This window comes from Heloderma suspectum, chromosome 2 (assembly GCF_057233095.1).
Source record: "Heloderma suspectum isolate Gila_16-S chromosome 2, 16-S_ref, whole genome shotgun sequence".
Lineage (NCBI taxonomy): Eukaryota > Metazoa > Chordata > Lepidosauria > Squamata > Helodermatidae > Heloderma > Heloderma suspectum.
Window position 1 is genome coordinate 114,238,428 of NC_139459.1, and position 27,600 is coordinate 114,266,027.

A 27,600-nucleotide genomic window follows, 5' to 3' on the forward strand; every position below is an offset into this window, starting at 1 on the left:
CATCTGATATGGTGGCTGCACCCCTACCTCCCTAACCATCTGCTCCCTTCAGTAGTTCATGCCCTGGTCTCCTCTCGCCTAGACTACTGTAATGCGCTGTATGTGGGGTTAGCCTTGAAGACAGTTCGGAAGTTACAGCTGGTGCAGAACGTGGCGGCCCGCCTGATTAAAGACAGCCGTCGGTGAGATCACATCACTCCAGTGCTGAAGGAGTTGTACTGGGTACCAGTTGTTTTCCAGGCCCAATTCAAGGTGTTGGTCTTGACCTTTAAAACCCTACATGGTTCCGGCCCACTCTGTCTTAGGAGCATCTCCAGCAACACCAGGGACGCTGCTCAACAAGATCGGCCTCAGAAGGCCTTCTGTCTGTCCCATCAGCCAGGACAGCTAGGTTGGTGAGGATTAGAGAGAGGGCCTTTTCTGTGGTGGCTCCCACTCTGTGGAATTCCCTCCCTAATGACCTCCGCCATGCCCCCTCTTTGATGAGCTTTCACTGGGCTTTGAAAACCTGTCTGTTCAGGTGGGCATTTGGGGTGGGTTAGGGGTCTTTTTTTTTTTAGAGTAATGTTGTTTTGTTCAGTTGATTTGTTGCATTTTGTGTTGTTATTTGTATTGTATGCCACCTAGAGTGGCCAGATAGCCAGCCAGATGGGCAGCTAATAAATCTAATAAATAAAATAGTAATCATCTGTGGTACCTTAAAGATTCACAGATTTATTGTAGCAGAAGTGTTCATGGGCCCAGACTCCCTTGACACCTAATCGTTCCACTTCATGCATCTGAGGAAATGGGATTGGGCCCATGAAGGCTTCTGCCATAATAACTACATTCATCTTTAAGGTACCACATGACTTCCTGTTTGCTGTAACAAACTAAGATGGGCACCCCTCTGGAATTTATGTACATGTTGTTTCTTACCAGTTCTCAATTCGGTCCAGAAAACTGGCTTTCTAGAATATCTACTTAGCAATGCCAAACACATTCTAAAAGTAACTCGCCTAGACTAGTTCTCATAGTGGCCCAATAGAACTTATAGGATCAACCAAGCCTTTGGGCTATAGTCAAATATTCTGACAAATATTTCATTTATTTATTTTAAAATTTTATAAATTACATCTTCATCCAAAAATGGATTCCAGTGCTGTACAAACTGGAAATCTTCAATATTATATTGACATACAATAAAACGGAAAGGAATAGGACTATTCAACCAGCTGAGAAATTGAGAATACAATAAATTTAAAATGCCTGGGCAAATAAAAAAAGCTCTTAAACTGGTGCTGAAAGAAATACATCTGCACCAGGTGTTCCTCCCTCAGAACCGTGTTCTCCTAAAGATGGAACACAGAGAAGGGCCTCCTCTGATTATCATAATGCATGGGCAGGCTGATGTAGAAGAAGGCACTCCTTCCGGTACTTGGGTCCCAAGCTTTTAGGATTTAAAGGCAAGCACCAGCACCTTGAACGGGGCTTGGCAGCAAGTACATAGTCAATGTACTTCCTTCAGAACTGTTGGAAGGCTCCATCTAGATGGCTCCATCTAGATTAACCACCCAGAATTCTAACTGCTGAATTCTTGTTGAAGTTTCTGCACCACTTTCAAGGGAGCCCCACATATACTGCATTACAGTAATCCAGCCAATATGCAGGCTATGTGATACACATGACACCAGAGATTACCAGAGCATGGATCACCACAATATAAAGCTGAATTCCCAAATGTAAAGTAGCTTAGCTATTTAGGATGCTCTTAATAATTTGTGTTTACCAAAAGGTGTGCTCACTTCACAGATACAATCTGCATGCTGTTATGTAAATAATGAGTAACACTAAACATTCGTTTTGTAATATAACCACACCACTGGAAAGAAGCTGCCAACATCCATGATTTCATCCTGATGCCCTTTTGAAACTGTGATAATACCTGTATTCTTGTTCCCATCCTCTCCTGCCACCTTGGCAAGCTAAGGATTTCTTTTCTTTTACATTTTGGGAACTACTCTCCAATCTGAGTTTTTCCAGATGTACACACTCAACACACCATGCAACCATCATCCAGGTGGTGTATGTTTGTGTGTGTGTGTGTGTGTAAGTGGGGATCCTTTTTAAGCCAATCCCAAATTTATATGCTTTTAACAAGCTTTTTATGGCTGGCTGGCTGGCTGGCCTGCAATGGTTTTGCAGTACGTGTGCCTACAAAGAACACGGGAGCTTATTTAGAGGAGGATTTATTTTACTCTCTGGAAGATTTCTCTCTCTCCCTCTTAGGATTCATACCCCCCTTTATGGCATATGTTATATATTGACATGGATTAAGTTTCCCTGCTGAATGGAACAATGTGCAAGCAGAACGGGAACAGCAGCTACCTTGCTAGTAGTTCTAAACGCAAACAGCTCCTGCTGTGGGTGGGTGGAATAAACCCACACCAGAGGGAGCAGCCCCGGCTTCCAAGCAGAGCCCTCGTCTCTCTCAGCTTTACCACTCTCCCGCCCGCCCGCCCTCCAGCGCGCTCGCTTCCCCTCTGCCTTGCTCCTTCCCTCCAGTCATCCTCTGCCCGGACCCCCTTTTCCCTTTTGTTATTCGGCATGTCTGATTAGCCGAAGCCTGATTGGCTGGCTGCCTGTTCGGAGAGGGATTCCATTCAGAGCAGCCCCTCCGCTCGCCCAGTCCTCGGCCAGGAAACGTGAGCGGGGCTGATGGAAGCGGCGAGGCAGGCGCTGGAGCCTCCGCGTCTGACAGCAGCGGGCAGAAGCGCCGCCGCGCAGCAGCAGCAGCAGCTTCTCCAGCGCCTGTCCGATTGAGAGCCCGGCCAGGCTCCAAGCATGGGATGCTGCCGCCGGGCCACTGCTGGCGCTCTGCTCCTGGCTTCCCTGCTTCTGGTAAATGCCCTTTCTGACTTCTCGGTGAAAGCAGATGGTGCCCCGTCCCCGTCCCCCCCGCTTTAGAGGGATGACTCGGGAACCTCCGGGAAAGGGAGAGAGAGACGGAGAGGAGCTCTTCGCTCACGAGCTCCCAGCCTGGCGTGGCGGGTCCCGTTCGGGTCCTGCTGTAGCGTGGCGCAGGTAGAACCGATCCGCCCGGGGGGTGGTTCCCATTCGGCGTGGAGAGGCGACCCTCCGAGAGCGCGCGCTGCCAGGACGAACTTCGGGGTCCTGGGGAGAAGGCGCCCTAAAATCGAGGCATGTGGCTAAGGAGGTGCCTGCGATTCTTCACCGAGAGAGCAGCGGAAAGAGCCCTCATCCCATGCATACATACGGGACGTGAACTCTTCTCCCTCCCTCCTTTCTCTTTTCAAACTATTTTGCCCACTCTGCGCCAGAAGAGAAAGCAGGTCCCCTCCCGCACGCTTTGAAGTCGTGCTGCAGTAGCGAGCTGCGGGCTGATCTCTCTGATCATCGCTAGATTCGCGCTGAGCGCCAACTACCCCCGCCGCCGCCCCCGCCCCAGGTGACCGTGTCGGGATTGTGCCGTTGTCTGTCTGGCTAATGATCTTAAGCGGCCTGGCCTTCGATTACAGGCTTCCCTTTAACTGGACGGATGAAATTATTTGCAAGTTGGACCCCCGCCCCACCTCGCCGCCAAACTTGGGGCTTTTTAAAAGTGAATGTTTCACTTGGTTTGTGCGGGCATGCACAGGAGCCAGGTTAGGTCCCCGTCCCACCCCGCCACAACTCCCCACTATCTAAAAACTCCAGTCAAAATCTGATTTAGATCCAAAAAAGCTGGTCTACATTCCAAAAAGCTGCAGTCGAAATCTGAATGGCAGTGGCTATGCCTGCTGGGGTTTGTTTGTTTTTTAATCACTTCCGATGATTTTGAATAATTGATATGTTGATCTTTTGCCAGAACAAGTTGATTCCGAGATGGAATCGTCTGAGTTAAGGGAGATAAATAGAAGTAGGGAAATAAAGTGTAAAAGACTAACGATTCAAGGGAAACCCCATCTTATAGAAGTGAATTAATCGAACTGTTGCACACTACGTTCCACGGCTCACTGTTATTGCTGACTCATTCTTTCTCTGTGGCAGGGATATCAGAGTGCACTGCGCCGAGACAGCAATCCTTTACACCCTTACCTGAGAGTTAGTGCCATTTAATTCAATGGGACTTGCTTCTGAGTAAACAGGCATAGCATCCCACAGTTATGTTGTAGATACTGCATGCAGATAGTAGCTTATCCTAGGCACACACAAAAGTTTACTGTTTGTCATAGTAATCAGCACCACCATACCAGCTATCTCTTGTATGGGGCAAATTATTTTCCCCCCAATAGGTATTGTACACAGGTGAGCACTTATCACTGTCCAGAAATCTTTGCAGTAGTTACGAGTATATTTTTCCATTGTATATCAACATTCAGTTGTAAGTTAAAATTTAAACAATCACAAAATTGATATAAATGAGGTAGGAGTGGACTCAGCAGGTGCATCCAGAGTTTAGCTGCAGAATACGTGTTCAGTGCCAGAATAATACATGAGCATGTACGAAGTGCTTTTCTCTTGCCACTGAATAATCACTTATTCCAGTCTGCAATAAGGGTGTCATTTGTAAGGTCCTTTGAGGCAGGGACTTGTATTTTGCTTATACTGCACTGCAGAGTACCATGCAGACTATGTGATAGGAATATAGAAATAAATCCTCATCATTATTGATTGCAAGTTGAGGGCTTCCAGGCCCTCTTTCTTTTCTTTTTCTTTTCTTTTCTTTTCCTGGATTCATCCCAGCAGCAAGTGAAAGCATGCTTGGATTAGCCTTGTGTAATTGTAACTCTGCATTGCACTGCCAAATCATGCAATTTTAATCCAGCAAAAGCCAATTGTTAAGAGTGAAATGGGTGCATGGATGAGAGTTGCGAAGTCTCCCCTTACCTTCCTGCAGCCTGTCACCTAGCCTTTGTAAGCTGGTGGTGGGATACTGGAGGAAGGTGAGTCACGGACATGAGATGGGTTCAGCCCCGCTCAATGACATGCCTCTTTTGCTCTGAAAACTGGATACCCGCCCAAGTCCCTGCTTTCTTCATGATTAGATGGGCTTAAAAAATACTATGTTAGGACTCAGGTAAGAATAAAAGCAGCATGATTTGGCTCCATTCTCACAAGATAACCTGACAGACTTTCCCCCATGACTTGTAAACGTAAATAGAACAAGCTGCTACCAACCATGTTGCATTGTACTTTAATACTATACGAGTTTGTGTTGAGTGGAATGGGATTTTTTTTAAAGATCCCCCCACCCAAACATAAAACATACTTTATGTCCAAAGAGGAGTAATACACAGCAAAGGTGGGGAAGAAAAAATGTTTTAGATTCCACCTCCAAATTAATATATGCATTTGGTGGCGGGGATGGGAGGCAGTTTGTTACTTGGCTGTTTGATGATTCCAAAAGTCCTGAGTGCAGAATTTGCATGTTCCTGGGATGTAAAAGAAGTTCAAACTAAGGAGAAGCATAATTAGGGGTTAATGTACTAGTAGCTATGGTGTGTATGTAAATCATGACCTGTGTTCCTCCTCTAACAGAATTCTCTAAATTGTGTGTGTGACAAGATGCATGGAGTGAGGGATCTCTGGATGGTTATAAAGAGGGGTTCGGGATAGTTACAGGAACTTGTCAATCTTTGGCTCACCCATGCAAAATGTGAAGCCCAAACTCAGCCCAGTGTTATGCAAGGAAATGAAAAGTGGGGTTATTTGCTTCTGCTGTGGTCCAGGTAGATCTGTGCACAAAAATATAGCCTTTACCATAAAGGTTTAGCTTGCAGGGAACAAAGGCAAGCTACATTATGCCTACGTGTGTAAAGTCAGTTAAGTTATTGGCGATGGGCAGTGGTCAGTGGTGGGTCTGATTTCGGTGGGGCGGTGAATCCATTCTGGGTTTCAGCCAGAACCAGCCAGAACGCTAAAGAACTTATCCAAGGTGCTGAACCAATTGGAGATGTTCCTCACACTTACATGCTCATCCCTCAGTGACTTGCAATGTCCACTGAGAGCCAAACAGACATGATAGCAGCAGGGCCATCTCTTAAGAGCAGGTCTGCCCAGTCACATCTACCCCCCTCCCAGCCAGTTTTAGAGCACAAGGGGCATGTAGGTGAGCAATGCTAAGTCAGCCTTTCCCAACCTGGCACCATCCATATGTGTTGGATATGTTCTCCAGCTGGCTGGGGAATGATGGGAGCTGCAGTCCAACACATCTGAAGGGTACCAGGTTGGGGAAGGCTGTGCTAAGCCCTCCTCACAGTCTTGCTCAGGTGCTTTCCCTCACAGCCTGGTGACCTTAGGAGAGCCAGGCTTTGCGAAGGCAACTGCAGGCAGTGGAAAGGTTTAGCACTCCTAGGACCAGCACCAACACCTGTCATCCTTGGGCAACTGCCTGGGCCCCCTTGCTCGAGGAGGGTCTACCCCTGATGCCTGCCCTGTTTATCTGGCTTGGCACCGTGGCAGCTGGACTTAGACACCAGCATTGCTCTGGGATTCAAAGTGATGGTTAAATGCAGTCACCCAACACTGCTCAGAGTTCCGTTGCCTGCCTCCAGGTAAGCCCTCCAGTGCCCACTGAAGGAGAAGGTTGACCACCGGAGGACACTTTTCCCAGAGTCCCTTCAACCTGCAGCTGAGCCTGAGCATTCTTCAGTCACATGCTCCTTTTGCTGTTAAAATTGGACCTTCCTGTCACTGCTTTATATGTCATTTGTGCAGACCCATATTCAAAGAGATGGGTCTGCTGTCAAGCCTTGTTTGGCCCTGACAACTTGCATGTGTGGACCAATCATCTGGGATTTGTCTATGAAGAAATGAGGACTGATACTTGCAGATGCCTCTGTGTGCTAGGATCAGAAAAAAATTATCACCACTTCTGATTCCCACACCCTCTAGATATGCTGAAAAAGTGAGTCAGCCCACACACAGATCACACACGGCAGAGAGGAGCCAGCCTTGGACATACAGCCTGTATGCATGGCTGGCTTCCCAGGATGAGCGTAGGGCGTGTCTTGAAGGAAAAGATTTCAGGATTTCCCTGAAAACACTTTCCATGCTCCTGGTTCCATGCTACAATGGGGAGCCTGGGAAGCTGCTCCCTGCACGAGTCCATAGAGACTGGAGGTCACAGAACCTGGATGGACTGCAACAGTGTGGGAGCAGAATCAGTAGAGCAGCATGGCGTGGGGTTTCCATCCTCTAGGCCAGAAGTAAGGCGGATGTGTGTTGGGCAGTGCAGGAGATAATCTGTCTTTTTCTCATGATGGAATTGTTGTCTTTTTTCCATGACCATTAAGGCTGAGATCCAAAATGCTACTTTAGTCCTTAGGGCACCCCTGCCCAATCTGGTGCCTTCCAGATGGGTTGGACTGCAACTCACATCATCATGTGCCGGCTGAGAATGATGGGAGTTGCAGTCCAACCCATCTGGAGGGCACCAGGTTGGCAAGGGCTGCTCTAGGATTAGGGAGACATAGGTTTAAGTCTCTACTTAGCCATGAAGCTCACTGTTTGAACTTGGCCCAGTCGCTATCTCTCAGCCTAACTAACTTAACGGTGTTATTGTGAGGACAAAATGGAGTACAAAGGAAGCTGCCTTATACTGAGTCAGACCATGGGTCCATCTAGCCCACTGACACTGACACTGACTGGCAACAGCAGCTCTCCAGGTTTCAGGCAGGATTCTTTCCTAGCCCTACATGGAGATGCTGGGGATTGAACCTGGGCCCTTCTGCATGCAAAGGATGTGCTCTACCACTGAGCTGTGGAGCGGTATGGAAAACCATGTTTATCACCTTGAGCTCCTTGAAGCTCCTTGGAGGAAAGGTGTGATGGTGATGGTGATGGTGATGACAAAAAAGCTGTGATTGCCATTTCACATCCCCCCCCCCCGCGCAAGTAGCTTGACGTTGTAGCAGATTATTTCAGCACAATCGTCCTATCTCTGCAGTGTTCCAGCAGTGCACACTTCCACCATTGGGATTATCCTGACCTTTCCCCAGCTCAGACTACAACTGCCAGCACAAGGGGGCAGGAACTGGGGTGAGATGGAACACTGTGCTGGATGCACTGGTTTGTGAAATGGGGCAGTGCATCACAAGCAGAGGGAGTTAAAATGCAGGACTGTTTTAGCACAGAGCTGTAGAAACACCATTTCCCCTCTCCCTTCAACCCCCTGTAATGCAGTAAGCTGTTTTGCAAGCCATGAATAAGGCGTGATATTCTTTCCCCTTTTACAAAGCAAGGAGATGGGTTGTGCTTAGAATCTGGACAGACAGGTGGAGTGTAGAAGCTCTAGACAGGACCCTAACCCTTACTCTCCCCACCCGCAGTCTGCATAGCACCAAATGATCAAAGGCCATCTTACTGTGTGATGGAATAATTGTGCTGCTGCTTTCATCAGCGTCCACATCCTAGGCTAACATCTCATTTCTTAATCTTTAGCCCTGAACAAAACTATGTGTAGTAGTCTGTGAAAAGCCGGAATTGTGTAGTGCAGGTGGATTTGCACTGGCATTGTAGACTACACTAATTGTCATGCTGCCACTAGAGTCCCCATATCTTCAGTCACTACACAGCCAGAAGATGGGTGCAGTATGGCAGCTGGGAATCAGAGATGGCTGCTGAACCAGCAAGGACCCCCTTTGGTGATTTGTCAGAGGGGCACTAATGGGGCCAAAAGTATACAAGCATTAAGCGTGAGGGCAATGCTTCCAGTACTCACTCTTAATGGGCTTTAATCACATTGCCAGATCTGATTTTCTGTGTGGCATCATGATGCTGATTCCATGATTCTCTGATTGGATCACGTAGTCAGGAAGCTTGAAAAAAATGGCACCAAAGTAGCTGCCAGTTGGGAAACAGACTGTAAAGATATGCAAAATGTAAGCATCAGGGAGGAGCATTCAGAGAACATTTGGGGCCCCTTGAAAGTCCCTTTTTTTTGCACTAAAAGTATTATCCCGTGAACATTTGCCGTAGCCCTAGAATCAGCTGTGCAGAAAAATTATTTCATTCCCACCACCCAAATTTGCTGTGCAGGTGTCGCCTATGAGTAGGTACTTCTGCTCTGCCCCAGAGGGGTATAGTGATGGCAAGTGATTTACATTCTGAAATGCTAAGATCCATTTCACACATCATGCAGAGGCAAACGTATTTTTGCCACCAAGTGTACACTTAAGAAGGAGCAGCAGCCAGTCACAGCTTCCTGGGGAAAATACGTCTGTGATGCCCGTTTGTTGCATTCACAGTTTTAGGTGCATACCTAAACATCTAGAACTGCAATCTGTGACGTGACTTTGAAATACTGAACTAATTGAGGGCTATTTCAGAGTCTCAAGGGTTAACTTAGCAGCCTCCATGTCAGAATATATAGCAGGGGGCAGCAGCTTGCATCCCAGGGCTTTATCCACCCCCTTAAAGAATTCTACCTGGCCTGCAAAGTCCACTCCTCTTCCATCTCTTCCACATTCCAGACATTAGATCTTACCACTGGCTTCATTAGTGCCAGAACAGCCTCCTTTATACTTGTAAAAATTCCATATTCCAGTTATGTTGACACAGAGTTCAATGGAAACTCTTCACATCTGCTAGTTCATAGGACTGAAGGCTTTCTTGTGGCTTATATGCAAATATGTTACCACCAGTGAAGAGCAGCTGGGATGGGAGAACCCTGTAAATATTGCGCAGTGACTGAGCTAGGCAGCAGGCAGGGGGAGGCATTATATTGTATCTCTCCTGCCCTCCCTGTCACATTCCTTCTGAACAGGATTAGCATCCTCTGTAGATCATTGAATCAATGGTCTCATGAAAGAGGTGGCCTTGCTGAACCTGAAGAGCCACTATGTACAAACAGAGAGCTATAAGAAACCATCATGACCAAAGTAGGTACCACCTGGCTCAGCAAAGGTCTACCAGAGGATGAGCACAAGAATATTTCCTACATCACTCCGTTGCATGGCTGGGTCCTAAAGGATCAGCTAACAAGCGATTCATCTTGGGAAAAAAATTGGGAAGCAGGGTTTTCCAGATAAGCATCCTTGTTCCTTTAAATTGCACTGTTGTAGTGGTAAAACATTATTTATGTATTCATTTTCTATACAGAACTTCTTTGTGAAGGTGTGGACTTAGGTTGTTTTAAAATTGTCCTTAATAAACACCAAATTGGTGTTTTGTTTTGTTTGATAAACACCAAACTATATCCAAACACATTGGATACAGAAGGCTGAATTAGAACAAGTGTGATGTAGTGGTTAGGGCAGCCTTCCCCAACCTGGTATCCTCCAGATGTGTTGGACTACAACTCACATGATTTCCATTTAGTGATGGGAGTTGCAAACTGGAAAGCACAGGAGCTGCAGTCCCACACATCTGGATAGCACCAGGTTGGGGAAGGCTGAATTAGAGTGCCCTTTGCAAGTGATCAGTTCAGACCTCTGGCAAGAGTGATCTGTCCCTCTCCCAGCACCCCACTGGGTGTGGGGGGAAGACAGAGAGAGAAAAGGGGGTGGCATAAAAAGGAGAGCATTCAGACCCCCACAGATTACTCCTGACAGAATGCGGCAGCAAGGGATTACCCTAGAGTGTAATGAGATCCTTGACAGATAGACCGCTGCTCTGTTGTGAAGTAGGAGTGTACGAAAGTCACTTACCTGGTCTCGCAGCTTGCTTCGCGGTGGGGGGGAGGCGCTTCGCTGCTCCCCCCGAAGTTCAGGCCGGGGGGGGAGGCTTCCTGCCTCGCCTGGCCGAAATTCAGGCCGGGGAGGAGGTGCCTCGCCCGGCCGCGAAATAAAAAGTTAAAAAAAAAAAAACTCCCCCGTGATAGGCTACGTGACGATTTACGTAGCCTATCACGGCTGACTTTGCAAATCTAGCCGTGATAGGCTACGTTAATTGTCACGTAGCCTATCACGGGGGCGGTTTTTTTTTTTAACTTTTCTTGGAATGGTGGCGGCGGCAGCCGGTCGAAAGATCGGCTGCCGCCCCCGCCCCTGTCGAAGCCCGGCTGAACCGCCGCTGCGACCCGCCACCAGGAGCGACATTCGGGAAAGGTAAGTCCCATCCCGGGGGGAGTGTGGGGGGCAGGGGGGGGCAGAGAATTTCTCCCCGAAACTACTTCGGGGGGCCGAATACGTTGGCACTCGGCCCCCCGAAGTTTCGGCGAGAAATTCTCTGACACCCCTAGAAGTTAGCATCATCAAGAGATATTGCTTCACAGGTAGGGACACATCCTCCCAGAATGTGCAGATGGCATGTGATTAGTTGGGCATATTGAGGAACAGATGTGGCTCCTGAATGATTCCCCCATGGAACACATTGGCAGCTTTGCCATTTACAAATATTTGTGAGATCGTGATAGAATACAGTTGTTATAAAATGCAGTAAGCGTCTTTTTTTTGTACTAGAGAAAATGAACATTTCCCCCCCCTCCCTGCCCACTTACACACCACCCTGATTAATATTGTGTGTAGAGTCCTATTGTCTCTGTGTGTGCGCACATCCACCTGCGCCACAGGTAAAGATCGGTCGGTGCTTGAATTATGGTGGGAAAGGTTGGGATTGCCTTGATGAAATCCATAAATGCCACCTCCTGACTCCCCCCAACTTTAGTCCCCCCATACATTTCTTTAAAAAAAAAAAAAAAAAAAGCTAGCTAATGGGGACAGAATAAAAGGTAAGGGGTTGGGTGGGTGGGGGCATCTCCCTGTAATTTGAGCACTGCTCTAGATGCTTCAGGAACCTGAACTAGAGCATTGGCCACTACATAGCCATTGCTGATTTGCACTAGCAGAGAATTTGGGCCTGGTTTGCAAAACATACAGGTCATAAACAACAACAGGGACTGAGTAACTCCGGTATTATATGTTGGGGTGGGAAGAGACGCCTTCATTGCTATATGGATTTTACATGCTGAAGAAATATCATTACACGTCTTCAGAAGCAAACCAATGAAAAATGAAGAGGGCAAAAAGGCCCTTTAAAAAGGCCCTTTATGTCCATTTAGAGAATGCAGAATGGACACAAGGAACCCACAGTCTTCTCATTCAAAGGGAATGTGGCTGAAACTAAGGCCGCTCTTTGACATGCATGTTCATCCAGACTTGAAGTCAAACTACTTGTCAAACAGTCATTGAATCAAATTTGCATTTGCTGTCTGCTTCTTTTCAGGGGGCTTTAGCTTTCTTGCCTGCTATTGTGGAAGTTTCAGGAGTAACACTAGGAATTATAATAAAGTACATGGTGTTTTTTTCCCTCCCTCAAGAATTTCTCCCCCTTCCCCACCACCCTCACCCTAATTTATACATGGAATCTAGTCAAGCACAATAGGGCATTACATTCATGCTCTCTGGTGCTCTCCTCCTTTATTATCTGCCTTGGATGTCCATTGGCACAATTAGCCTGTGGACAGAATCTTAAATTCCTTGTTTTACAGCTGAACGTAGAAAGGTTTATTCTGTCATTCCCCCTTTTGTTAAGATATGTCTATCACTCTAAGGCTGCCCATCTGTTTCTACGTTTATAGCTGTGCGGAGGGAAGGATTTTCCAGTGCTGACTCCAAAACTGCACATGTTCTTTTTCCATGATCACTCATTTATGTATGCAACTGGCGTTCGGTTGTGCCAGCTGAATCGGTGCACGTTGTACTAGGCTCTTTACACACATAGTTAAATGGGTTTGTTTATGCACGTGGTTCCTTTTCAAGATATTGCACCATTTTGGCATCTGTGACCAAAATTGGTCTCCTGCTCTCCTGTTCAGGTATCTTGGCTACACCTGACTTCAGAATCGGAACATAAAAGCAGAGGCATTAGCCACAGGTCAAACAGAACATCTGTCTCAAGCACCACCATGCAGGGGGCATCTTACGAGACTATTATGGGAAGGATTCTGAAAACCTTTAAACTATGTATACTACTGAAGGGAAAGGAACAGCTCTAGAGTAGGTGATCTAAGGATGTAAGTATTAGACCTAGTTCTCAGAAACAGTAGATAAGGCAGTAAACCTGTGTCAGGACTGTACCACTTCAAATTGCAGATATAGGCTCACATGATTAAATCTTCTTCCATAAAACATTCCTTACTCTTAGAAAAGGGTTCATGCCTAGCCTTGTCCTTGACTTGTTTTGTGGGGAGGAGGTATGCCATCATGTGAGCCCCCACCTGCAATCAGAAGTAGTATGGTCCAGACACAAGTTTACTACCTCATCAGCTATTTGTGAGAACTACATTCCAGCATTGTATGCCAGTCTACCAATTTATGTCCAGATCACTGCTGGTCATCAATGGCCAACCTTGGACATCTCTGCTGGATAGTTTCTTTGGTGTTCTTCTTCATCCCATTGCACTCTACTCACTGTGACAAGACCAGGGCTTATCCTGAGGAGGTCTCTCTTGCTTCTTCTTTTTTTGCAGGGCGGGGGGAGTTAAATGCTTCTGTCACAGTTATTTTACAAATAGGTAGACCAAGGGTAACCCGATCCTTAATCCTGGATATTTCACAACTGCGTGGCCTTTATTTCAAGGCCAGGATGCACACCCTGATGTTAAAGGTAGCTAATTACAACAGTGTTCAGCATGTCCCAGCCACAGCAGTCCAGCCTCTATGTTATTTCCAAGAAGGACACATGGATGCAGGCACTTGAATCAGTTACTTTCCAACCCAGTCAAAGATAAAAGGCACAAGTCAACTTTCTTTTGGAAAAGGGAAAAGGCAAAGGAGTGAGAGACTGATAGCCTCACGTCTAGCAATTCCCAGAACTTGCTAGTCACAGGAAGTAAGTTTTTCAAAAAATGTCCAACATCGCAAGATACAAGTGGCCAATTGTTTTACAGCACAGTCAGTGTTGGGGTGTTTGGCTCCTCTTGCTGGACTGATGAGGAAAGAGCTGGGGCGGGGGGGTGTATGTATGTGTATGTGTGTGTGTATTCAATGGTTTTAGGCATATAGGCGTTGCGCAAGGATACTTGGCAGGAGACAGAAACATGTGTTGAATTTATGTGTCTATGGCACAAAGGCCTTTACAAAACACAATGTTATATAAAATATAGCAATGCAGAAAACAACATACCAATAAAAGTGAACCAAACAGTGACACACATTTATAAAAGGTCTTTAACAGATCATCTTTACAATCCACTACAGACATCTTTTTAAAATTTATGACAAATTTTCGGTGTTGCTACTGCAAGGGTAGCAACCTGGTTTGTGATGGAATTACTATAATCTGCCAACAAGTCACAGATAATGTCAGCCGAAGACCATTCAGCTCTTATTTTCAACAGATCCCCCAGAAAGCGAGCCCTGGGTTCCTTATACAGGGGACAATGTAACAGGTAATGCACTATATCCTCTACTTCCTCAGTGCCACAAATAAACACCCGTTGTGCATAGAGGATTCCTTTATACTTCCCCTCCAAATATACTGACGGCATTGTTTGACAATGAAGGACAGCATATGGCTTTCTAAGGGCAACAAAAGTCAACTCCTGAAGGTACTGTTGAAAGTACTGACCTCTTTAAAAGCCTGAACCATGGGGAAAATGCTCGAAATTGGCTGGCACATACATTTTCACGACAATTTAGGTCAACAATTCTGTCTCTGATGAACCACTTATCCTTATGAACTAAGGTAGTCTGAGCCTCTTCAAAATAAAACCGTGACAATGTAACCAATAATGGGCCCATCCGCCTTTGGCAAAATGCTCAACAAAGCACTGCTTTGCTAGGTTTCCTTCCTCAGCATTCAGCAATTTTTTGCCATACAGAATAGATGCCTTAAAAATTCTTGCCTTAATAGGTGGGAGTCCAACATCTAGTTTCAGCAAGGAGGAAGGAACTCCTGAAGGGAGTGCTAACGGTTCGTTCAGGAACCTATGATTTCAACTACAGAGACCTGTCCTTGCCCCCATATCTCAACCCATATAACCCCATATAGGAGTTGAAAGAACACCTTGGTTGTATAGATTTTCAGTGTAGGAGCCCCCTTTAAGCATCCCAAAAGTTAGAATTACTTTTGCTGTTCTCCAAGCTGAGGGACAACACTTATTTATTTATTTATTTCATTTCTATACCGCCCAATAGCCGAAGCTCTCTGGGCGGTTCACAAAAATTAAATCCAAACAACACACAATAAAACAATTTAAAATATACAGAACGTTAAAACCACAATATAATATAATATAACACTTCTGTATGAGATTTCCATCTGCCCCTAGAGGAGAAGTGTATCCGTAAGTATTTGAAGCTAAAAGATTGCTCAATCTTGTGCTCATCTGTGCATCATTTATGAAGGCTCTTCCTCCTTGAAAAAAATATTACCTTTGTTTCAGAATAATTTATAAACAAATTCTCTAAGCTACAGACCTAGCCTAGCTTGTTTAGAAGTCGTCTTAGACCTATTTGGGTGGTGGATAGAGGTGCCATGTCACCAGCACACAGCGACAACAACATCTGAACCTTTCTATGTCCAACTGATGGGTGAAAATAATCCCTAGAACTTAAATCAGATACTAGATCATTGACATAAAAGTTGAACAGGAAGGGAGCCAGTAAGCAGCCCTGCCTAATCCTCCTCTAGTGTTAACCTTATCAGAGAGGGATTGTGACAAACCAATATACGTTCTTAGGCCAGCGTGGGAATAAAGTTTCCAAATCAGAAACAACGAACACTTGTCTATATTAGTGTGTGACAGTTTCCCGCATAAACAATCTTTATCAATTAAACCAGTGCTGAAGTAAACCAAGCTGCTATTGCTGAACATATAGATAGGCCACAAGAAATAGGAGGGTAGAAGTCAGAGAGTGTAGATGTTATGCCTAGATAGTCTCTCCTGGAAGACTTGCCTTTGCCAGATAAGCTGTAGTTCCTAGGGAGGGGCGGGAAAGGTTCTCCTCAAGAGTAAGGAGAGTTTGTTGGGGAAAAAACCCTTCTCCTTTCCTCAGTCATTGCTTCACAGAAGTATGTGTAAGTGTGTGTGTGTGTGTGTGTGTGGTTCCAGCACATGTGTGAGAAATATCAAATGTTGTTGTATCCAGTGGTGGCCATTGTGACATTGTCTTCTGGCTGACTCACTTGGAGTTGCTCGAGTGGTGGTGGCGTGGCAGCATGTTTGTACAGCACAATGGTGCATTCCAAATGGTGGTGACATGCTGGTTGTGACAGGTGGTGAGAAGGAGCCATACTGGCTGGCTCACCGACTCTGCTCACGCTCTAATTTTTCCTTCCAAGATGACCCCTGGCTTGATATGGTGAGGCCACTGCAGCCAGGCCAGGCCAGTGCCTACCTGTCCCCATTTTCCTTGCTCACACCATTATGGCACCTACCTAGGACTTGGGAAGTACAGGAGCATACTACTAAGCCTGGCAAGTGCAATGTAGCAGGAGCATCTATGTCAGGCATATCCCCTTTTTTTGTGTATAAATAAATGCATGTGTGAGAAAATAAAAATTGTGTGAGTCTGGGTCTCAGTGTTGTTGTCCTTGGGGGTGGGGATGCATTTGTCATGATGGAAGACTAAGAAGAGAAAATGTTTGCATGCATTGCCTGCATATTAATTCCCCAAGCCACATAATGCACATGCATGTTATGTAACTTGATCTATAGCAGAGGTGGGCAGAACATGCTCTGTGGGTCACATGCAACCCCCACCATCCCCAGTGCAGATCTCACTGCCCCTTTGTCAAGGAGCTAAATGTGGCTGTGGTGAACTCCCAAAAAATGACTTCCGTAGTGCTACAGAGCACTAGAAGGGTCAAATGTAGCTTGTTTGCAAGTTACATTTGACACTTTTAGGGCTCCAGAGCCACAATAGAGCCCCCAAAGGGTTATATTTAGTTTGCAAGGAAGCTACATTTAACCTTTGTAGGTCTACAGAGCAATTTGCTGCTGAATTTTGGCAGCAGTCTGCCTTTAAAAAAAATAGGGTGCACCATGGACTGTGGTGGCACGCACCCTATGGAATGTAGTATGGGGGGCATTGGGTGAAAATGTCCCCTGGACCTCCTGCAGTTGCCTACCTCATGGCTTAGCTTATTTCTTCTTGAGTTTTCTGTATGCGTGTTGATTATGCCCTGCTTTCTGGTTATGTAGCACAGTTTTAAAATGGATTGTGCTGATCTGTGGGGAACTGATACCATGTGTCAGGCTTTGCCTGGTGGCAGGGGACTTGTAAGTACATGATAATAGCTGTACATCTTTAGATCAACAGGGTTAGGGTTCTGTGGGCTCTTGTCCCCTCTCGAGATGCCAGATTTTTCTTTTTCTTTTTAGAGCTAGCATGCCTACATGCAAGCTACAGAAACAGATAAGAGGTTGAGAGATGATGTAGCTTCCTGGCTGAGGAGGGTTTTCAACCTGGATCTTCATGGTCCCAAGACCAATAACCGATTCATCGTGTCATACTGGCTCTCTTTTAGTGTACCCATGTGCAAATTACTACAAGAATGATTCCATGACTGTCTACTTTGGGTCCTGATGCAATTTGAAATTAACGTCTGCAGAATGCATTGCTTTTCTTAAAGAATAGGTAGGCAACTTCTCTTTCTTTACACATAGTGGTTTAGGTTTCCTTTCACATCCCTCCTGCTGCTGCTTTCAGAGCAAAATGAACATGCTTTAAGTTCATTGTAAAAATAACCCAAAATAGTTGTGGAGAGGCATCATCATCAGAAAGGTAGGATGCAAGACGTAGTCACAAGAAAGCTGTATGAGTACGAGCTTTATTCCATTTGTGTGGCAAGAATATGCAGTATTTGCTAATAGCTTCACCACCTGTGAATTATTTGGATATACCTCATAAGTGAGTTCCGTCTTCTATTTTTGTGTAGAAGCAATAAGTGGTATTTTCTCTGATTCTACACTACGTTATTATTATTAATTTTGCCAAGTTTCCATTTTTGTCTTTATTACCTTTTTGAAATTTCTTCCAAAGTATCTAATATTTATTAAGGAGGTAGATTGAGGATTGAGATTCTTTCTTGGTGTGGTTTGAGTGTGTGTGTGTGTGTATGGTTTTTAATTTCAAAGTGGAAGAAAGGGGTGGGTGATCACATAAAACATCCTGAGATAAATTCCAGGAGCACTAAAAAAATAAGACTGGAGATTATGGGCAAAATTTAATAAATTCAAACTCATTTGTTTCTACACAAAAAAATACTGGAGGGGGTATTCAATTTCTTCTGCCTGCTTTGTTAGGTATAATCTTCACCCCTTAACTTTGAAAGCTGAATGAGTATTTTTTAATTCCTGTGCTACATCAGTAGAATCATAAATGAAAAAGTATGAAAGAAGTAATAAGGGCTCTTATTGTTTGTTCTGATGCTGAAATAGAGCCCAGATAATTTACTTATTGTCTTACTTTTCCCTATAAGAGTATATGGCAGCCATTTAGGATGCAGTCCTATGCATGTTTAGATAGAAAAAAATCATACAACGCCCAGCATTCCCCAGCCAGCATGGCTGGCTGGGGGATGCTGAGAGTTGTAGGATTTTTTTTTCTGTTTAAACATGCATAGGATTGTGCCCTTACTTACATTAGAGAAAATATGTAGAGGGGCTTTCTTAGCATTCTCCCTTGTGGATATCTCTCTATTCCCCTATGTGTTGGATAGTAGCTTGGAACAGGACCATTTTAAACAGACAAGCAACTGGAAGAAAAGGGTTATACAGCAACTTTCCCCTGCCATTCTTCCGGCTTTCAGTTGCAGCTTCTGAGACTGCTTTACACTGGGGAAAAGAATCATGCACCTGAATTTCTCATGTTGTTTGAGCTCCATTCATTCCCACTGCATTCTGCAGGAGATAATTAATGGGCTGCAACAGAGGAAACAGTTGTGGATCTGTTGACAACCCCAGCATCCAAGCAGGGCTGGGCATCCTGGGGTCCTAGCCTTGGCCTGATTTCATGCAGCCCTGAGCCTAATTTCTAAATCCCTTGTCACGCAATCGATTGAGACCTCTGGCAAGAGCAATCTGTCCCTTCCCTGGCAACCTGCTGCATTGGAAGGAAGAGAGGGGGAAGGATAGAGTGGCAGAAAGAGAAAAGGAGTGGCTCTAGGCTAGCTCTGCCCACTCTTGGCTTTGGCTCCTCCCACTGCCACCATGCACCCCCCCCAACTAATGACCCATGAAGGAATGCAGCCTCAACAGAAAGAAGGTTGCCCACCCCTGATCTAAGGTGTGGTTAGAGTTGTCTCCTCACAGCCATGTTCCAGACTGCAGTCCATTTAGTCTGTTTCATAGAACTAACTGGAAGCAATGTTGCTGCCAGACGCAAAGGGCAAGATGGTGCTTATTCCTCCCAATCCATGTACAGAAGCGGCCTGGCCTGGCCATTGAATCTTACTTCAGCCCTGGCAACAGGACACCACACTAGGAGGTACAGGGCAGGCCTTATGGCACTCACAGCTCTGACCTCCAATAGCTTGACACCCCCTCCCCCAAGCATCTACTGCCTCAGGCAGCTGCCTCACTCTGTCTGTCCAGTGGTAGGGCCAGCCCTGAGTGGGAGCCGCTGAGATCAGAGCTCAGTCGCATCTGCATAGCCCTGTCCTTCATTTTCATAACCCCATTCTGGGTTCCATTTCTCGGTCACACCAGCTGAATATTGCATAGGGCTGTTAACTTTTTTTAGGTTGTTAATCTCCTGACTTTTAACTGAAAGAATGAGTAATCAAACAATGACATTTAAATAGAAATTCATATTACTAGAAACATCTATGTAGATACCTCTTGGAGATATTTGACGAAGCATGAGATAACTTAAAATGACATAAAGAGAAGTGATCCCACTTTCTTATAAGGAAGACTGTCTTATTTTCTTCCCCACCCCTCCTTATAGTAGCAAATGAAAGCCAAATAGCCTCAAAAGAGATTCTCTGAACTTTCAGGTCCGCCAATTAAAATTGATTACAATTGGCCTCCCACTAATTAATCAACTAAAATTTTAGTTGATGAATCTATCAATTAAACCGATTAGGATTTTGAACGCCAGTTGAAGACCCAGAAGAACATTTTCCAGCCCTCAAGTTAAAAGTGCAGCTATGCCTATGATTTTACTTTTGGAAACAGTCATGCAAATATGCGGGGTGGGGGTTCATATGGTTGCCATCACAGGGAAATATTGAAAGCAGGAGCAATTTGTTTCCTGGCAGTTCTATAGGGGTTTCACATATCTATGTCTGCATTCTTCCGCAAGAGAAAACAACCCTGCTAAGCACATTGTTGCATATAACCTAATTGTGAGATAAGGAGTATTATTACCCATCTCATAGGTGATAACATTATTTTATATTACTATGGTTTAAGGAGAAAAATGGGTTAGAAAATGTAGAGATTCAAATGTCCTTGGAGTCTGGAATTCTTCCGCTTGATGCTATATTCTGCTCCATTTTTTATTATGACATGGCAAGTTGAGTTTAGATTATGTATATCATTCATTTCAGCCTAAAGTAAAAACAATCTAGCAAGGTTAGTTTTATTTTGAAAACACGCACACACATCTGTCTCCCCAAAGACCCAACAACAGCTTTCGATGTTACAAACGAACACTGTCAACTAACTACCCAGTGTCCTCCACACTCAACTGGTTGATACTTAATCTTTAGAGAACATGCATCAGAATCCTTTGCAGGCTGGATTCACATCTATTACCTGTGCTAACGTTTCTGTGCAATTTCTCCTTCAGACGCTATAGATAACCATGGCTGGTAAAGTCTAAATTTAAACTTAGGTGGTTCTATGCCTGTAGAACTGCCTGCGATGCTTAAGATTATGAAACTTTCTCCTTCACTTTGACCTGCAGAGGTAGCCAGACACATAATTGTGACTCTACCTCATTTTGAATGTATGGCCTGTGGCAATGACAGAGCTGCTAGATTTTGGTGTAGCTAAGAAAAGGACTCCATCTGAGATTCAAAGTCCATGGCACAGTGATGTTTGCTATCTTCCCTTCCTCTCTTCTCTTACTTTCTTAGTATCACAATCACTTCCAATTCCACAGGAAGTTTTGGCAATGATCATAGAGTGTGAGGTGGTAAAAAAAATAGCAAGTACTGAACTCCCAGTCACTGGGACCAATATCCAGTTGATCCAGTGGGCTGGTCATCACAGTGCAATTGACTACGCAATCCTATACATGCCTACTCAGGAGTAAGTCCCATTGACCTCCTGGGGGCCTTCTTCCCACTCTTCATTTACCACACATTTATCTTGATTTCATGTGAATGTAATGGTCAGCTAACCTTCAGTGTTAACAGAGCTAGGATCAGCTGCAGTCTCTTAGTTACAGCTCTAAAATTATCCTGGTTTTAAAGTGAATAAAACGATCTCTGATTACAGAATACAGGAGTACAGACAGAAATAGCATGCTAAACCTGGAAGTCTTATGTATGTATGTATGTATGTATGTATGTGTAAATAAATGGCTTACTGGGTGTGGCCATACCCACCTCATAATTCAGCCTTTGGTGCCTTCTTGGTCCACTCTTTCCCCCCTCATTCAAAATGCAGTGCAAAGTGAGCCGTGATTTATTCAGTGGGATGACCCAGTCTTCACTGAAACAGCACTCTATTCTATTTCCATTTTGGGGGAGTCACTCTTTACTATCATTCAGACTACTAACCCAAGTTGCTAATAAACTGGTATACTTGCATCAGGAGGCGCAGCTATTGCAGGTATTTTCCTGGGGGGATTTGTGATTGTCGCAGACATCCACTGGATGATACCTCTGGGCTTTCAGGGGTGTACGAAACCCCACTTACCTGGCTCCGCCGGGTTCCACAGGTGGGGGGAGGCAATCCGTTCCTCCCCCCGGAATCCTCGACATGGGGGGAGACGATCCGTTCCTCCCCTGGAATCCTCAATGGGGGGGCGATCCGTTCCTCCCCCCAGAATCCTGCCCGGCTGGCTCCGCTCCTCAGCCAGGCCGCGGAAACGCCGGCTGCGCCAACCCGCAGCAGGGCCTCCAGCTGCTGCCTGGCTGGTGTGGACGCAAATGGCATCCTGTGTAGGGGACGCCATTTGCGTCCCTACGCCGGCCCGTGATAGGCTATGTAAAAATTTACGTAGCCTATCACGGCTAAAGCAGGGACGCAAATGGCATCCCCTACGCCATTTGCGTTCCCGCTTTAGCCGTGATAGGCTATGTAAATATTTACGTAGCCTATCATGGCAAAAAAAAAAAAAGGGAACGCAAATGGCGACGGCTATGGCGGCCGCCATTTGCGTTCCCTTTTTTAGCTCTGATAGGCTACGTAAATATTTACCTAGCCTATCACAGTGGGGAAAAAAGGGAACACAAATGGCAGCCGCCATAGCTGCCGCCATTTGCGTTCCCTTAGTTTTGCCATGATAGGCTATGTAAATACTTATGTAGCCTATCACAGCTTCCACAGGGATGCAAATGGCGTCCCTGCGTTAGCTGTGATACGCTACGTAAGTATTTACGTAGCCTATAACGGCTATATGGAAGAAGCGAACGGCGGCCACAGATGCAGCCGCCATTCGCAATGCAGTGCGGACGGCAGCAGGTAGGTGCTCTGTTCCGGGCCCATTTCGTGGGGTGGGGGGGCAGGGGGCTTCATTCCGCCATGGATTTCGGGGGGCCGAATGCGCTGGCATTCGGCCTCACCGAGATCCGTGGCGGAATTCTCCACCATGCCTAACTGTGAGCTATGTCACAAATGCTCCCTGTGTCTGCATGCGCCATTTTGAAAACCCTTCCAATTTGTATTCTTTCTTTCACTGATAATTCTTAAACACCAAAGAATCCTGTGGCACCTTAAAGACTTCAGAGTTTATTATGGCATAATGGGCTGCAAGGCACTTTTTTGTCTTTGCTGCAAAAGACTAACACAGCTACCCTTCTCTGGAAATGATTTTTCTTAGTCCCCACCCCCCTCCACACACACTCTTTGAAGTCTGTTTGCTCATCTTTCAAATGCTCAAGCACATTCCTCCTGCAAACATTTTTTTTTTAAGAAGCTGTCCCACCAAGTCTAGCCCTCAGCAGCTAGACTATCCCTGCCACTTCCAATTACATGAAGACGGGGATATTTACAGATATGCTAGCATAAAAAAAGCAGCTAAGGCTGCAATCCTTATGATCATTGCTCAGTGGGACATACTTCTGAGTAGATATGTCTTGGCTTGCATTGTTAAGCTAGTTTAAAAGTCATCAGGTGGATATTCGAATCTTCGAAGATCATGCCTGAATTAGAAAAAAAAACACATTGCGGAGAAGCCCCAATTCTGCAAGGATAACGCCTTAATCTTTAAAAAAAACATCCAGAGCGGGGGATAGGAGGAGGTAAAACTTAGTCTCATTTGAAGGGATAGAACAACCCCCTGCTCAGTGCAGGAAGCCTGATTCCCAGGCAGTCGCCCATCCAACTGCTGACCAGTGCTGACTCTGCTTAGCTTCTGAGATCAGACAAGCGCATGCACATCCAGCCTTTTGGTTGTTGGTGAGGAAACATTGAGTGCTGAGGAAGCTATGCGATCAGTAGCCGGAAGATGACATGGGGCCGTCGAGAGCTGTGAGCATGGTGGGCGTGGAATCAGCAGAAACAAGAAGAGTTTCTGTTCCTCCAATGAGAGCCTCCGTCTTTAAGAGCAGGAAAACAGCACAGCGCTCCAGTGTGAACTGAGCTCGTGCATTCAATGAAGCACCGCAACAGGGAAAATGGGTGAGTGTGGATAATCACGTTTTAATGCGAGAGCGTTTAACCCGACAGGACACCAAATTCATTGCGATGGTGGGCGCAATGTAGATCGGCCCCACCTTTGGCTGTGTTTCTCCAGGGACAGAGTCACAGGATGCTCTTGTGATCTTAACAAAATTAGGTGTGTTGGGTTAGGTGCTGATGTAGTGGACGCCACATTATAAAACTGTACTGAATGGAATCTAACTTCAGTAGATCCCTGTGCATTTATACAAAGGAGAACCTCATGAGGCAAAAATCTAACAGGAATAACTTTGTCAACTGAGCTCTACCTAGGGATGTCAGAGAACGAAGTCCACAATGGATTCAAATGAGTTTGGATTTCTATGAATCTAGCCTGCAGGTTCAGCAGAGAACCGGGTTTTTCTGAGTCACACATATTCTGTGGACTGGCAGACTGGTTTTTTACTTTGGGGGGGGGGATTTGTGCAACTGCACATTAGCCCTAGTGTGCACTTGCACAAGTGGAACAAAATTCTCATATATCCCTTAAAAATATTTGATTCTGTCAGTGAGGGGACAATGGAATGAAAGACATCTGGTGATCTGCAAAAGAGAGATGGAGCAAATCTAACAAAATCTGTGCATCCCTAGCTCTACCTGATCACCTTTAAAGGGGTGCTCTCATTCATGCTAGATGCCTGCCAATAATGAATTTAGGGTACAATCCTATGCAGATTTAGACAGAAAAAAAGTTCTACAACTCCCAGCACCCCTGGGAGTTGGAGGACTTTTTCCCTATGTAAACCTCCACTGAGGTGCACCCTTGAAGTTATTTTGCCATCTGCAGAGTTGAGAAAGGCATTATGGTGATCTGTGTGCTGTCTTATTTGAACAGATGTGATAAACAGAGCACAAACTCCTTTCTCTCACAGGAACAATTGGGGAAGTGTGTGGACTTGCCAGGACCGGAAAAGGCTTGATATGTCAGGTTCCCATTAGAAACTTTGCCCTAGATGCTTGGCTTCTTCTGAAAGAACAGTCAGTATTTAGAGAAAGATTGAGGAGACTGTTACAGCTGCTCTTCAGCCTCATGGTTCTGGAGAAACACCCATGCATCATGGTTCTAGAAAAACTGAAGGATTACAGGACAGGGTGAATCATCATTATTTGCCAACTCCAGCAATTGCTGGGAATTATAGTGGTGGAATCCCAACCTAGCTCTGTCCCTCAGACGGAAAAGTGTTGGTCATCAGAAAATTAGACTCGCCAGATGAGCAAGCTACTGTGGCTTCTAGTTACTGTTAGCTAGTTGCCATAACTGTTTCCCCCCATTGTGGAAAACCAAGAACCCACATGCAAATCTTTTCATATAGACAGAACGTGCGTCACCATGTTTTGAGCTGTTTTGGAATCAACGGTATTCTTGTGGGTATGCACCATGTAGCAAAAAGCATTTTCCTAAGCAGCTGCCTGCCTGGAAGGTGACTCTTGCATTTTATGGGCAGGAGAGGAAGAATCAACCACTGCTACGAATAACCATTCCTGTGGACTGTGAAGTCCTGTCACATGGAGCTAATTGCTCTAAAAGCCTTCTAAAAATTCAAAAATCTACAGATCTTTCTGGGCAAGTTAAATTCTCACCTTCATAGTCTGCTTTAGCTCTTGAAGCGTCAGGAACAGATTCTGTGGTGGGTGCATATGTTATAGTTAATGTGAGTTAACTGCGAATATACATAAACTTCAGGAGTTGTGAACTTTCGCATGGTGTCATGGAGAATGTGCACATACTGACTGCACACATTGCTGAGTCAATATGGGTAGTAAAACTGGTGTTGGTGTGTTGTGCATTTATTATATGAATTGATCAGAGACAGTCTGCACAGTGTCTGGTTAATATTCAGAATGTCAATATCATTTTCATGCATTGTCCAAGCAATATGCATAAGACCCCTACACAGAGAAAACATGCGTTGACGGGCCATTGTATGTGTTATCTAATTGACTTTATCTATTTGTGCACATTCTCCATTACATGGAGACCTGAGTAGGCAATGTGCAAAATCACCTGTTCATGCTGTCAATTTGTGCACATTTCTTACACCCCACACTTTCATGCAGTGGAGGCTGGTGGCTCCAATTTCAGTGGGGCTGTGAATTTATTCTGGGTTTCAGTCAGAACCAGCTAGAACTCTAAAGGAGCTATCCAAAGTTTGGAACCCATTTTGGGGACATGGTTCAGCACTTTGGATAGCTCCTTTAGAGTTCTGGCTGTTCTGACTGAAACCCAGAATCGACGCACAGCCCCACCAAAATCAGAGCCACCAGCCTCCGCTGCCTTCATGGGAATGTGGACAATATAACTGGTGTTCAATTTCTAGCAAACGTGCATTTACCCCAAAATATACATGTCCTTGAACGTATACAGTCATTTGTCATGATAGTAGCATATTTGGTGACTTTAATAACCTGAAGTGCTCTGACTGTGTTTGGAAAATCACTTAATTGCCCATTACCAACAATTTGCAGGAGTCTATCCTGTATAGTGCCATGGCTAAATTTGGCATTTCTACTTCTTGGGCAGCCAATAAATGGTTGCCAGGTGAGGTAATTCTTCTCCTTCTTCCTTATTTTGTGTGCAAAAATGGGCATATCCCAACTAGACCTGGAATGAGACCACTAATATATTTTGCAGAACAGCAACTTACCGTTATTTGCACTGGTATGTTGATGTTATCTCAGAATATATTCTCTGTGGAGACTTGTGACATGCATTTTTGTCACAGCCAATTTACACATCAGTACAGTATTACCTCAGGGATATGAATACTGGAAATGTGAACTGACGAGTCAACCAAATGCCCCTTCATAATGTCAATCACCTTGTTCTTTGCTGCTGTAGTTGCTGCTGTCAGATTAACTCTGAGCTTTGAAAGGGTTATGAGACTGTAAAAGGATGTTCTTCAAGCAGCTTGTCAGGAAGTATAGAGCAGGATATGTGTTGGGAGCTGGCAGGTGGGGTTTGGTTAGAGCTGCCAACGTCTGGTCTAAAAATGTTCTTGGGTTTCTTAATAGCTGCTTGTCAAGGAAGGGTTCAGCTGTTGTGACACTGTGATCGGTGAAATAACACCAGCTGGACTAGTTCATGTTAATCCTCTCCTTCAGGCCAGGGGTTACACCTTGTGGTTGCCAGAGCCTATTGGATGCTGGATGCATGTCAGGGCTGGTGGCCTGAAAGGAGGCAGGCAGTTCAACAGCTAGGCCAGCAGGGAGTTAGTCTGAGCAGCTTAGCTTCAATGTGAAGGAAAAGTTGCTCAAACTGAGGAGATGATGGGCCAGAGTCAGAAGCTCAGTAGAGCTACCTGGGACCCTACTGAGTCCATGATCCCTGCTGGCAGGTAGTAGCAGCAGCATTCTCCTACCACTTGGTGTGATGGTGCTGCAGTATAGCTGAGCTCAGGTGAGCAGTTCCATCATTGCTGTCTGCCTCAGCGGCCCAAGGTGCAAGACCCCTGTGCATTACTACCAGAATCCCTGTTGAAGACCCCAGGTAACTTTTACAGCAGAAAAGGCAAGGTGGGGTGGGGGGAGTTTTCTGAGTTCTGCCCATTTTGAGGGCTTGTTCTCAGCCTGCATTCCTAAAGTATCAGTAAGTCTGAGTCTGTAGCACAAAGCAATATGATCAAAACTCGGTACCCGTATATGTTAGTTTGGCCTTTGGAGTGTGAAAGCTTTGTGCTACAGTTCTGAATGCTTTATTCATCTGAACATAATACTGCAGATTTATATTGATTTATATAAATGTTTGGAAAGCATCTTCAGTGTTACATTTCATGTACCAACCATGTACCAGTAGTTGTACAACTGGTCCTTCTAGTGTTACCCTCTGTCAACAAGCAGATATTTCCAAGCAAATATTAGCTGAGCTCTAATCCATGGTCACCTTGCATGGTATG

At 45.3% G+C, this 27,600-nt stretch overlaps 1 protein-coding gene across 1 annotated transcript in view; it reads left to right on the forward strand.

Annotated features, from left to right (window-relative positions):
* Positions 1 to 2,668: 2,668 nt before the first annotated feature.
* The window catches only part of ADAMTSL1 (ADAMTS like 1), a 372,341-nt gene continuing 347,409 nt past the window's right edge, over positions 2,669 to 27,600 (forward strand). Inside the window, exon 1 of the mRNA XM_084832134.1 lies at positions 2,669 to 2,880. Within this exon, the coding sequence (XP_084688260.1) occupies positions 2,824 to 2,880 (57 nt within the window). The 5' untranslated portion in view covers positions 2,669 to 2,823. The remainder of the gene's footprint in view (positions 2,881 to 27,600) is intronic.